The sequence below is a fragment of the Leptonychotes weddellii genome, unplaced genomic scaffold, assembly GCF_054177405.1.
Source record: "Leptonychotes weddellii isolate Sample4059 unplaced genomic scaffold, ASM5417740v2 HiC_scaffold_2626, whole genome shotgun sequence".
In the NCBI taxonomy this organism is placed as follows: Eukaryota; Metazoa; Chordata; class Mammalia; order Carnivora; family Phocidae; genus Leptonychotes; species Leptonychotes weddellii.
Window position 1 is genome coordinate 1 of NW_027854985.1, and position 13,278 is coordinate 13,278.

The 13,278-nt window shown below is 47.7% G+C and overlaps 1 protein-coding gene across 2 annotated transcripts; it reads right to left on the minus strand.

Annotated features, from left to right (window-relative positions):
* Positions 1-15: 15 nt before the first annotated feature.
* Positions 16-12,807, minus strand: ZNF544 (zinc finger protein 544). 2 transcript variants are annotated; one of them, XM_081810454.1, is made up of 5 exons: positions 11,651-12,807; positions 8,081-8,173; positions 5,928-6,054; positions 5,536-5,619; positions 16-2,305 (listed from the first exon to the last, which is right to left on the minus strand). In XM_081810454.1, exons 1-5 carry the CDS (start codon positions 11,651-11,653, stop codon positions 348-350), a joined length of 2,265 nt encoding a protein of 754 aa, XP_081666580.1. In that variant the 5' UTR covers positions 11,654-12,807; the 3' UTR covers positions 16-347. The 2 variants fall into 2 exon arrangements, with proteins under 2 accessions (XP_081666580.1, XP_081666582.1); XM_081810456.1 differs by lacking the exon at positions 11,651-12,807 and having other exon boundaries at positions 8,081-9,448.
* Positions 12,808-13,278: the final 471 nt, after the last annotated feature.

Consider the following 13,278-nt stretch of genomic DNA (forward strand, 5'->3'; position numbering starts at 1 on the left):
CACCCCCCTCCCCTCTAGAACCCTCAGTTTGTTTTTCAGAGTCCATCATCTCTCATGGTTTGTCTCCCCCTCTGATTTCCCCCCTTCATTCTTCCCCTCCTGCTATCTTTTCTTTTTTTTTTTTTTTGAAGATTTTATTTATTTCACAAAGAGATAGGGACAGCAGGAACACAAGAAGGGGGAGTGGGAGAGGGAGAAGCAGGCTTCCCGTCGAGCAGGGAGCCCGATGTGGGGCTCGATCCCAGGACCCTGGGATCATGACCTGAGCCGAAGGCAGATGCTTAACGACTGAGCCACCCAGGCGCCCCTTCTTCTTTTTTTTCTTAACATATATTGCATTATTTGTTTCAGAGGTATCTCCCATGAGTTTTTTCATGTTGAATAAGGGATGTATTATAACTGAAAACCTTCCCACATTCATTACATTCATAGGGTTTTTCTCCAGTATGAATTCTCCGATGCCTAGTAAGCTGAGATCGCTGACTAAAGGCCTTTTCACAATGATTACATTCATAAGGTTTCTCGCCAGTGTGTGTTCTCTCGTGTTTTGTAAGTGTTGACCGATCATTAAAGGCTTTTCCACAGTCAATGCATTCATAGGGCTTTTCTCCAGTATGTGTTCTCTGATGTTCAATAAGGCGTGACCTCTGACTGAAGGCTTTAACACACATGTTACACTGATAGGGCTTGTCTCCAATGTGTGTTCTTTGATGCACAACGAGGGGAGACCTCTGGCTGAAAGCTTTTCCACAATGACTGCACTCATAAGGCTTCTCTCCAGTGTGGGTTCGCTGATGCACAACAAGCTGTGATCGCTGCCGAAAAGATTTCCCGCAGTTGTTACATTCATATGGTTTCTCTCCAGAATGAATTCTCTGATGTGAAAGAAGGTGAGAGCTCCCAGTAAAGGTTTTCCCACACTGATTACATTCAAAAGGTTTCTCTCCAGTATGAGTTCTCTGATGCTCAGTAAGGTGAGAGCTACCAGTGAAAGCTTTATCACACTGATTGCATTTATACGGCTTCTCTCCAGTGTGAATTCGCAGATGCCTAATAAGTTGAGTGCTTCGAATGAAGGACTTTCCACACTGGTTACATTTATAGGGTTTCTCTCCAGTGTGAGTCCTTTTATGTGAAACAAAGTCAGAGCTCTGGCTGAAGGACTTTCCACAATGAGTACACTCATAGGGTTTCTCTCCAGTATGAATTCTTTGATGTACAATAAGGTTAGAGTTCCACCCGAAAGATTTTCCACATTCATGACACTTATATGGTTTTTCTCCAGTGTGAGTTCGCTGATGCCTCGTAAGTTTGGAACTCTGGGTGAAGCATTTCCCACACTGGTTACATTCATAGGGCTTTTCTCCAGTGTGGGTTCTCTGATGTACAACGAGGTCATAGCTCTGGCTGAAAGACTTCCCACACTGAGTACATTCATAGGGCTTTTCTCCAGTGTGTGTTCTCTGGTGTACAACAAGCTTAGAGGCACAGCTGAAAGATTTTCCACACTGACGGCATGCATGTGGCTTCTTTCCTGTCTGAACGATGTCACAGTCAGTAAAAGATGAGGCTGTGTGGAAGGCATTACGTTCCTCCTCACATCTAAATGGTGCTTCTCTAGGATCACTTATTTCGGTTTGTACAAGGCATTCATCACGCTCATCCTGACATTCTCTAAAATGCATCGGCTTGTGTTCATTTGGAGACATGCTATGATTAACAATGTTTCCATAGTCTGTGCAGTTACTGTTGTTCTCTGCTGAAAAAAGTCTATTATGAAATCGAAGGGAGGTACCACAGCTGAAAGAGTCACTACTGACAGTATATTCGTAAGGCTTTTTATTTCTCATTTCAACGTTTCCAAGTTTTTTCAAATAAATGCTCTGGCAGAAGGCTCTAGCACTTTGGTGGTTTTCATAGGGCTTCCGATCAGTCCAGCCTTTCTCATGATTAATGAAACCTGAATTCTGTTCCAACTTTTTAACATGTGAGTCAAGAGTATGGACATGTGCTCTTGTGGGTAATATTGGAGGTAGAAGGCTTATACTCAAGTAACTTCCCCCAAGGTCATGCTCACAATGTTCCCCTTGAGCAAACAGTGTCTCTGAGGTAAGTACCATTTGACTCAAAGAGTCCTCCTGGTGCTCCCTTAGCTGGTTCCTCCAATCCTGCCTTTCTCCTAATGACACCAACCAGGGACCTTCCTCCCGTATGCAGTGTTTCATTGCTATGTGATGGAATGGTTCTTCCACAGTAAAATCCTCTTTGGAAGCTGACTCTTTCTTTTCAAATGTATTCTTCCAGTCTGAAAGAAATCCAATATACCTGAATTACTGGAGATGCATTAGAGGGGGAGGATGGGATGAAGGAGACCACCAAGTATGAGAGGTATCTCTGGGTTTGTTTCTAATCCATGGATTGTAATTTCATGCAGGATATAAAAAAAAAGGAGATGGATCAGTAAACAGGGTATCAGTGATAAAGTATAAAAAAAAGGAAAGATAATGAAGAGGTGACCCAGGAGGACTGGTCCCCAAAGAGGGAGAAGAGGAGTAAGAATAAGCAGGTAGAGATTAAAGGAGGGATCCACAACAGAATTGGACCTAAAGGTAGACAGCCTTCGATAATCACAAAGATATCTACATTCTAATTGCTGGTACCTGTGAATACGGTACCTGATTTGGAAAAAGGGTCTTCGCAGGTGCAAAAATTAAGGAAACTGAGATAGGGAGAGTATCTGTGTGGGCCCTAAATGTCACCAGAAGTGTCCTTACAAGCGGGAGGTAGAGATTTGATACAGAGGTGATATGAACACGGAACAAAGAGATTTGAAGATGCTGGCCTTAAAGACTGAAGTGATGTGGGCACAAGCCAAGGAATGCTGGAGCTACCAGAAGGTGGAAGAGGCAAGGAACAGATTTCCTCCTGGACCCCTCCAAGGGAGCCTGACTCTATACCTTGATTTCAGCCCAATGGTATTGATTTCAGGTTTCTGGCCTCCAGAACTGTGGGAGAATCAGTTCATGTTGTTTTACGCCACCCAACTGGAAATCTGTTACAGCAGCCACAGGAAATTAATACAGGAGCCTAACTGGTACCTCAACCTAGACTACTGACCCCAATTCTTAGTCTATCTATTTTCTGATTCTGGATCTTGAAACAGGATCCCAAACACCAACACTGACTTAATATTCTTAACACACCATTTCTACTATTTCTTCAGGCTACCCACAGAAGAAAAGCTCTTTAACCACTCTGTAACCAATGCCACAGACTTCCCAGAAAGGACCGTAGTACTTGAAGCAGTAGTTGGCCAGGCTGGGCTGCAACTGGGCTTCACTAACTAGCAACTTCCCAGCTCAGGACCTTGCCTGGGTCCTCCAAGATTCCCCCTTTACTTGTCACTCTTCCCATTTCAGTCACATAGCCACCCACGTCTAGTACTATCGAGGCCTCTGATCAAGTCCCCATGCTTCACTCTCCAAGTCTGCTAAGGAGACAAGGATCCTCCATTTGGTAAAATATTAACTACACTCTGTGGCCCTCCTTTGACTTCCAGGGGGACATTTCCCTTTCCCAAAGTCCTTATCTGAGCCCAACACACTCCACGACCAACACTGTTCTCCTTCCCAAGACTCTGCTGTGTTCCTTTTTGGTGTTGCCTTGGAATCCCTGATGATGAGAACTTTTTCGAATGAAACAATGGCCCAATGACAGGGAGTGAAAGGGTATTTGGAGACAGGAAGAAGGAAAGAAGTCTTTGGGTGGCTAAGATGTGTCCAAGATGTGCCTGGTCATTGGAAACTGGGCAAAGGAGGTCAGACATTTTATACAGTGTCTCCGTCAAAATTGCAAAATGAGGAAAACAGACTGTATGGGTCAGTTAGAAAGTAATTATCTAGGATAGATGAGAAGAAAGACACTGCCCATAAACTGAATCAGAATGGCATCATTTGAAGGACCAAGGACAAGTAAAATTAGGTGACACTTCAGAGGAAAAAAATAACAGAGGCTGTGGGTGAGAGTTACGGGGTAAGAAAGATCAGGAACACACAAGATAAACTGAACACCTCTGGCTAGGGGAATGTCAGAAGGTGGTGTGAAGGACACACATGATGTTTACCGCTCACTGAAAGCCAGTTAAGAAAGGCCACATACTGCATGATTCCAACTACAGGACATTCTGGAAAAGGTAAAACTAGAAAGAGTAAAATAACCAGTGGTTTCCAGGAGTTAGGGTGGAGGGAGGGGAAAAACAGGTGGAACACAAAGGATATTTAGTGCAATGGAACTACCTTGCATGATACTATCATGATGGAAATATGGCATTATACATTTACCCAAACCTGCAGAATGTACAACACCAAGAGTGAACCTAACGTAAACTATTGATCTCTATTGGTAATGTGTGGATACAGCTTCACCCATTGTAACAAATATACCACAGAATACAAGATATTAATAACAGAGGAAACTGTGTGTGTATGGTGGGGAAGGGTGATTATAGGAACTCTGTACTTTCTGTTCAACTTTCAGTAAACATAAAACTGCTCTAATAAATAAAATTTATTAATTAAAACAAAACAACAACAACAAAATCAGAAGCAGCCCAATTAGTTGGGGTGATGAACATGTTCTAAAATTGATTAATTGATAGATGCACATGCTGTGAATATACTAAAATCCTTTGCGTACTTTAAATGAGTGAATCGTATGGCATGTGAATTGTATCTCGATACAGCTATTAAAGAAAAAAAAAAAGAGTTCCAATCAGGCTGAGGACATATAAGGAGGTGGACCTATGGGATGGGAAGAGGTGGGAAAACAAGTCTAAGAATTGATTTAGTAGGAATCCTTTTGGAAGGAATAGGTCCTTGCCATTTCCTAGGATGCACAAGTTCTCACCACACCTCTGGATCATCTAGAAGTTGTAGGAATGTCCAACACAGACGAGGGATGGACACCCAAGTACAGGGGAAAGACCAGGTGTGACGGAGAGATCTGAGGAGCTGCTGCCCTGGGTGGAAGTCAGGGTGAGGGACCAAAGAAAAGAGAGGGGCACAAGGACGTGGGAATAGATGGAGAAGCTGAGGGGTGAAGATCAAAGGGAAGATGGGAACAGAAATGAACCCACACATGAGAAATGTTGGGACAACAGTGACATGTGTTTTTTTTTTTTTTTTTTAAAGATTTTATTTATTTATTTGAGAGAGAGAGAGAGAAAGAGCACAAGAGGGGGGAGCGGGAGAGGGAGAAGCAGACTCCCTGCCGAGCAGGGAGCCCGATGCGGGACTCAATCCCGGGACTCCAGGATCATGACCTGAGCCGAAGGCAGTCGCTTAACCAACTGAGCCACCCAGGCGCCCGACATGTGTTTTTCATCGATTGGGGGCAGAGGGACAGACCTATGTGGATGAGAATGTGGTTGCCTTGGATGCAGGGAAGCTCCGTGCTCCTCCTCCCCTCCTCAGACCCAGGGTCCTGCAGGAAACAATCTCACCACGTTAACTCACCAGGTCTCTGGCCTGCACTCACCTCGGGGAGGTCCCTGTCCTGCCCTCCATGGGTCTTGTCCTTGCTCCAGCCAGCTGATCACATCCGGTTTGGAAAGCAGAAGCCCTGGTCAATGGGGGAAAAACACAGGACTTTGTGCTCTGCCTAGCGGAGGAGAACTGTGTCCTCTGGCCCAGCCCTCGGTCCCTGGGGTCAGATGTGGATGAATTAGGAGGGCCCTCCACATCCCAAGGAAGCTCCCAGCAAAACGCTTGGCTCCTTTCAGACAGAATGAGTGGCAATATTCAGGATCTGTATCTCAAAGGAATCCATTTCTGGAATGCTCTGGTGCAGCCCAGGCATACCCTTAAGAAGAGCCAGAGCTTTGAGTCCCTGAAGCAGAAAACTGCTGTGATGGGCAGAGTTTGTCTTACCCAGAGAGACCAGGTGGCTGCAGGTCTCCAGAGTCACGTTGCGGTACAGTCTCCTCTGGGCCAGATCCAGCTGTCCCCACTCCTCCTGCGTGAAGGTCACAGCCACGTCCTTGAAGCTCACAGGTGGCTGAAACATCACCCGTGTTACCATGGGCCTCCGCCTCCCCAGTGTGGAGGTCAGGTCAGGGGGATAGGGAAGCACTGGGAGGGAGCGGACGTGGGCTCAAGATGACATCTGTGAGCACTCATTGTGTGTGTATGGTGGGGGAGGGTGATTATAGGAACCTTTGGGATCAGACACAGACCCAGGCCCATGGTGTTTTCACTTCTCTCTGATGTCTCATCTATCACTGGTCACACTAGTGCTTCTGATTTTTTGTAGCAGGAAACAACAGGAACCCCACTCAGAGATCCCCACCCGTAGCTTCTCTACAAAAATCACAGATTTGAAGTCAAGGAGCTTGTTCTAAATCAGGGATCAGGGATTAGGGATCAGCAACCTTTGGCCCACAGGACAAATCAGGGCTGTGTGTGTGTGTGTGTGTGTGTGTGTAATTTATTTATTTATTTGACAGAGGGAGAGAGACACAACGAGAGAGGGAACACAAGCAGGGGGAGTGGGAGAGGGAGAAGCAGGCTTCCCGCTGAGCAGGGAGCCCGATGCGGGGCTCGATCCCAGGACCCTGGGATCATGACCTGAGCCGAAGGCAGACGCTTAACGACTGAGCCACTCAGGCACCCCAAGGGCTATGGTATGTTTTTAGAAGGCTAATGCCATGAGCTGAATTGTTTCCCCTCAACCTCACCTGTTGAGGGCCTACCCCGCAAAGTGACTGTATTTGGAGACAGGGAATTTATAGAATTAAGGCTAATGGAGGTCATAAGGGCAGGGCTCTCATGCGATGAAACTGGTATCCTTATAAGCAGAAGAGGTGACACCAGGGGCCTCGCTCCCTATCGTGTGAGGATCCAGAGAAGGTGCCATCTGCAGCTCAGGAAGAAAGTCCCCACTAGAAAGCAACACTGCTGGCACCTTGATCTTGGATTTCCAGTTGCCAAAATTTTGAGAAGATAAATGTCTTTGCTTAATACCACCCAGTGGTATTTTGTTATGGCAGCACGAATGGACTAACATAGGTAAGAAGTGAATTTCACATTTTTTTTTTAAATGGTTCTTTTTTTTTTTTTTTAAAGATTTTATTTATTTATTTGAGACAGAGAGAATGAGAGGGAGGAGGGTCAGAGGGAGAAGCAGACTCCCCGCCGAGCAGGGAGCCCGACGCGGGACTCGATCCCGGGACTCCAGGATCATGACCTGAGCCGAAGGCAGTCGCTTAACCGACTGAGCCACCCAGGTGCCCCGTGAATTTCACATTTTTAAATGACTATGTGAATAAAGAATGAGACAAAGACTGTGTGTGGCCCACAGAGCCTAAAACAGTTCCTACCTGGCCCTTTACAGAAAGCGCTTCTCAAAGAAGGCTGAGAGGCAAACAGCCACGTGTCCTGGCCTTGGGGGGCCAGGCCTGAGTTGGCATCTCAGCCTCACGACTTACTTGATGGACACATCCCTGAACTCCTCTGGCATGAGCTGCCCCCCCTCATGAAGGCAGCCCCCTGCACCGGGGAGTCTCACAGGACATGAGGGGAAGCAACCCCCTGGCACCCAGGAAGCACAAAGACCATGTGTGTGGTGTTGTGACGCTACATGAGGTCAGGGACCGCCCCGTACCCCACTATGTGCTGCACTGTGAGCCATCTAAGGGCAACCGTGGCACTTTAAGGGGACACTGGGCTGCCCTCGTGAGTAGTCTTAGTGAGGGTCAAGGGCCCAGGGTGGCTGAGTGGGGTATGGAGGCTTAGTTCTGCCCATCCTCAAGAGCCTGCTGTGCAGCCAACACAAACAAAGTCCGAGCCAGAGACCTGTCCCAGGGAACCAGGTGGGGAAGACGCATGTTCAGTCTGGTCCGAGGAGCTCCTGGTTCATCCATACAGGGAGGTGCTTATCCACAGAGAGCCTTTGGCTTCCACATAAGGCACAGGGCAGCATTACAGTGCTCTCATGTGCTGGCCTGAGGAGGTGGGTGCTATTCCTGGACCCATTTTTATAGCTAAGGAGACTGAGGCAAAGAGAGAAAAGGTCTCTAACTCACCTGCGACGGGACCACGTTGAGAATGTGCTTCCATTTCCTCCTCATACCTGAAGAAGCTGTCGTGAGCAGGGCAGAGGTCCTCAGGAGGCAGGGCTGGTGAAGCAGGGAACAATTAGAAATTCAGCCCCACCTCAGTAAGCCCACATGACTGAGCCCACTCTCATCCCCTGACAGAGGAGAGGGCTGCTAGTGCCATCTGAGGAACATTGCCTTAGAGAATGAGGAGTTGGGAGACAGGGCTCTGACCAAGTGCCTTAAAGTCCAAGGCTCTGAGGTCAGCTGTGGCAGCCAAGCCAGCTTTCCAGATGTGGAATGGGCCAGCCTGCCCAGATCTGAGCCTAGGGATGGACCTGGGCTATCCCAGGCTCAAGGACAATGCCCAGGCACATGTGCGCTTATCTGAACTGTGAGCCCACAGATACACAGCCATCCCTCAACACCCAAATAATGGACTGGCCAGTTTTTCCTGTCATTTCAAGAGACTAAATCGGGGGAGGTAGAAGCAGAGTTAAGACAACGGTACAATTTTAAAATATCCCAATGAAACATCAGCCGATGTCTCAAGAAAACTGTACAATTTCTGAATACCAGTGAAACATGAGCTGGCTTCCCAAAAAAAAAAAAAAAGATGCACAATTTTTTAAGTATCACAGTAAAACATCAGCTGGTTTCCAAAAATGGGGTTGGAGGGGATGGGGACAAGGAGGATGAAAATCCCCGAGAGGACAGCTAAGAGCACTCTGTTGGGGGGTGCTGTCCCAGGTGCGCACTCCCCAAAGCCACTCTGAAGGTGCAGGATGCTGCCCCATTGTGTGTGGGGGGGGGCACACCTATCATCCGATACTTTACTGGACTTTGTCATTGCTTCCCACACTCTACTTATCTAATAGCTTGGCTGCAGTCCTGTCACTGTCCCACTGAGACAGCCAGGCAAAAATCCTGCCACATCCTGCCTTAAACCCTTCCCCGTATTTACCTCCTGCTCACCCACTTGTATCAAAAGCACATCTACACCTGTGTGCACACACACACCATCTATCTAGTCACTGGTCATTCCAGATGACCCAACATTCCAGAAATGTATGCTGCGTTTGTGCATTTGTTCACACGGAGCTACTGCTCATTCTGCCAGATAGCATCTTTCATCTGTATGGTGCCATCCAGGTCAGAGAACCTTGGACCCTCACCCCTTTGAAACAGAACAGGTATCATCTGGGCTGGAAGCCCAGGGAAATCCAGGCCTCTCATTCGTTGCTTCCAGGAGGCAGACACTTGCTTTTCTCCCAGGACTGAATGCTGGCATTTTTCTTATTCTACTTTCTCTGTAAAACTCATTTCCCTGGAGAATCAAGAATCAAGTCACATATCAGGGCAAGTGTGCTCTCTCCATGCCTCACGTTTTTGGCAGTTCTCACCTTCGCCTTCAAATGTTTCGGTCAGTTCCTCAACCAGTGTCATCTCTTTGAGCTTGTCCAGGTGCTGGGGTTTCTCTTAGGTCCTGAGCTCCCTGGAGAGCGTGTTGGGGGCCACTCCTGGCCAGAGCCAGCAGGTGCACAGTGCCTACAGATGGGCCGGGACCTCAACACTTGCAGCTGCTAAAACCACAAAAGCCCCAGAGGCAGCTTCCCACTGTGCTCTCTCGTTTCCAAGACAATCTGTTTTGAGAACTCTACTGCTTCCAACACAGCTGGGGTCTGAGAACTCCTTTCCCAAACTTAATTCTGCAGACACTCTTTTCTGGCCATCACCTTCATGGTGGGTCCCAACCTCTCTTTGTCACACAAACCTAATATCCTTCAGGCAAAACGAGCACTCAAGTCCTCTGAGAATCACTATAGAAAGGAGAGTGCTGGGCTACCTGAGTGGCTCAGTCAGTTAAGCGTCCTACTCTTGATTTCAGTTCAGGTCATGATCTCGGGGTCATGAGACTGAGCACCGCGTCAAGCCTATGTGTTGGGCTCTGCGCTGGGTGTGGAGCCTGCTTAAGATTCTTTCTCTCCCTCACCCTCTGTTCTCTCCCCTCCCTCCCCATGCATGCACTCTCTAAAAATAAATAAATAAATAAACTTTTAAGCAAGCAAGCAAATAAATAAACAAATAAATAAATAGAGGAGAGTCCTGAGTAGCCAGTTCACTATTGAAGCAGAAGACAATAGCTTCAAAATTCAGGGTTGTCTCTTAGCTTGGCACTCAGGCCAGTACAGACAAGGCAGCAATAACCATGCAAGAAATGGAATGCCAGAATGATTCCAACAGCTGTCAAATAAGAAATTTTTTTGGGGGGGGGGAACATTTGTATCCCACTAAAAAACGTTTAAGGCAGAACATAAGTCTGTGACAAAATGTTCAACTTTCAACTTTTAGAGCTGGTGTACACATTTACCTGACTCCCAGCATTAACTTAAAAGAACAGAACCACTCCCACACCAAAAAAGGTCAAAGTTCCATCCATCCACAATGACGCTGGAATGTCCACACTGTCCACAGCACACACCTAACATATGAGCATGCATAACACGTCGACTCAGCAGGCCTGGGTGGTCCATGCCCCACACATTCCAAAGGAAGGCCTGTTCCCTGACCAGCTGCTGGGAGGTAACCTCTGAGCCCCTGGGGAGATCCTACCTGATAAAATGTCTGTTTGCTTGGGGACACCCCTACAAAGTGAGTCTCAGGCTCAACTAAAGGACCCACAAAGAGAAACATCTCCAGGAAGTGTGAGAAAGTTGGCCCTTTCTGTACAGCAGTGGTTCTCAACTGGGGGCAGATCTGCCCTCAAGGGACATCTGGCAACGTCTGAAGACATGTGGTTGTCACAACTTGCAGAGGCCTGAGTAGAAGTACGAGGCAGTACTCAACATTTCCCCTACCAGAGGATGACTCTGCTTCCAACATCAACACTGCCAAGGCTGAGAAGCCGCTCTACAAGGGCAAGGCCGTGTCCCAGGAGCACCAGGACTCCAGCTCTGGGCCAATCGCACAGATTAGCAGAGCTGCAGAAAATCTGGCTCACTCAGCCCTCCTTCTTTTCTTTTTCTTTTTTTTTAAAGATTTTATTTATTTATTTATTAGAGAGCGAGCGAGAGAGAAACAGCATGAGAGAGGAGAGGGTCAGAGGGAGAAGCAGGCTCCCCACTGAGCTGGGAGCCCGATGTGGGTCTCGATCCCAGGATCCTGGGATCATGACCTGAGCCAAAGGCAGTCGCTTAACCAACTGAGCCACCCAGGCGCCCCAGCCCTCCTTATTTCCATCATCTTCTCTTCCTGAGTAAGATGGAAAACTCACAAGCTACTCAGGACAGAAATGACAGCAAACTTTGAGGACACTCACCTCTCACTCACCGGAAGGAGAACCCACACAAAAGGCTGTCGCACACCAGAATGCCACTAAACCTGTGTCCACACCATCCTTTCCTCGTCTGCCCATGGCACAGGGCACCTGTCTCACCTTATCCCCCTCTGCACACTGATTAGGGTTTTGCAAAATTTTTGACCATGTCTGTGGTTGGCTGGCTAATGGCCCCCAAAAGATTTCCATGTGCTAGTCCCCAGGACTTGTGAATATGTTACCATGCAGGCAAAAGTGACTCCGGAAACGTGATTTAGCTCAGAATCTTGAGATGGGGAGATTCTCCGGATTTTCTGGTGGGCCTGATGTCAACACAATGATCCTGATAAAGAGGGAGGCAGGAGGGTCAGGGACGGAGGAGAGGTGATGGCGAAAGTAGAGGCTCCGGGGCCACAAACCTACACGTGGTCTCTACCTGATGCACTGCAGACCGACCACGCACGTGTGTACTTCCTAACCTGGAAATGTTTGACTCTCTGATCTTCACATGTGTACTGAAAATACAGGAGGTTGAGCTGGGACACCTGAAGTCCTTCTCGACCCCTCCTTCACTCTCACTTGTCACATTCAGTTAGCTGCAAAGACCCAGGGTCCCCACATTTCAAATATCATGTGCCTCTCCACACCCTTGGTCTCTGACGTCTGGCCTAGCCATTGCTTTTTGCTCGGCTTACTGGAGAAGATCCGACTGGGTCCCATGGCCTGTCTTTCCCCTTTCTCCCAGCAAGCCATAGGGACCACGGTAGATTGCAGCTTCTGTCACTGTGTGGCAGCTTCCCACTGTCCTCAGGTTAAAGTTCAAATTCCTCCACAAGCTCTGGAAGTTACTTTCTGGATTAAAAGTACACACATGGAGCGCTGGTTCAGACAATGAGTTGGGAAAAACCCAGTCTTTTCTCCTGATTTTCTCCTTTACTCCAATATTCCAAACACTTCTGACCCTTCTGCTCACCGAATGTGTGGGTTTTTTCCCCATACCAAACACTTCTCTGTGACACCAGCAGATCGTATCTCACTGGTTAAGGGCTCACTTCCACAAGACTGCCCCACCCACTTCAGATGCCAATCACAAGGAGCAGGTCCCCAGGTTACCCACAACTTCTGACTTAGCTACAAAGTGAAGATTCCCATGACCTCCTCCTCCTTGGATCCAATTATTTGCTGGAGTGGCTCACAGAACTCAAGGGAACATATACATCTGCCAGTTTATTAAAGTATACGATAAAGGATACAGACGAACAACTAGATAAAGAGATACATGGGGTGAGGTCCGGGAGTTTCCCGAGTGTAGAAGTTCGGGTGTCACCTTCCAGGAATGTGGACGTCCCTCTGCCCCTCCCTCAACTCATGCTTGTTCTCTCCCTCTCTCACTCATATAAATAAATAAAATCTTTTTTTTTTTTTAAGATTTATTTATTTATTTGACAGAGACACAGCAGGAGAAGGAACACAGCAGGGGGAGTGGGAGAGGGAGAAGCAGGTCCCCGCTGAGCCGGGAGCCCGATGGAGGGCTCGATCCCAGGACCCTGGGATCATGACCTGAGCTGAAGGCAGACGCTTAACGACTGAGCCACCCAGGCGCCCCCCCCATTTTTTAAAAGATTTTATTTATTTACTTGTCAGAGAGAGACACAGCGAGAGAGGGAGCACAAGCAGGGGGAGTGGGAGAGGGAGAAGCAGGGGGAGTGGGAGAGGGAAAAGCAGGCTCCCCACCAGACCCCACATCCACCAACACTTTGCTTTACTTTCTGCTCATCCATAGAGATGTCAGTGCTGCTTTTTGTCCCTGCTGTGTCTCTTACATGTTTTGTTTTGTTTTAAGATTTTATTTATTTAGGGGCGCCTGGGT

Coding starts and splice junctions, on each gene's coding strand:
- ZNF544 (XM_081810454.1), bottom strand. Junction 6,055..8,080: donor TCAACGTGGTCCCGTCGCAG/GTGAGTTAGAGA, acceptor GTGATGTTTCAG/CCACCTGTGAGCTTCAAGGA. Junction 5,620..5,927: donor CAGCCACCTGGTCTCTCTGG/GTAAGACAAACT, acceptor CCCATTGACCAG/GGCTTCTGCTTTCCAAACCG.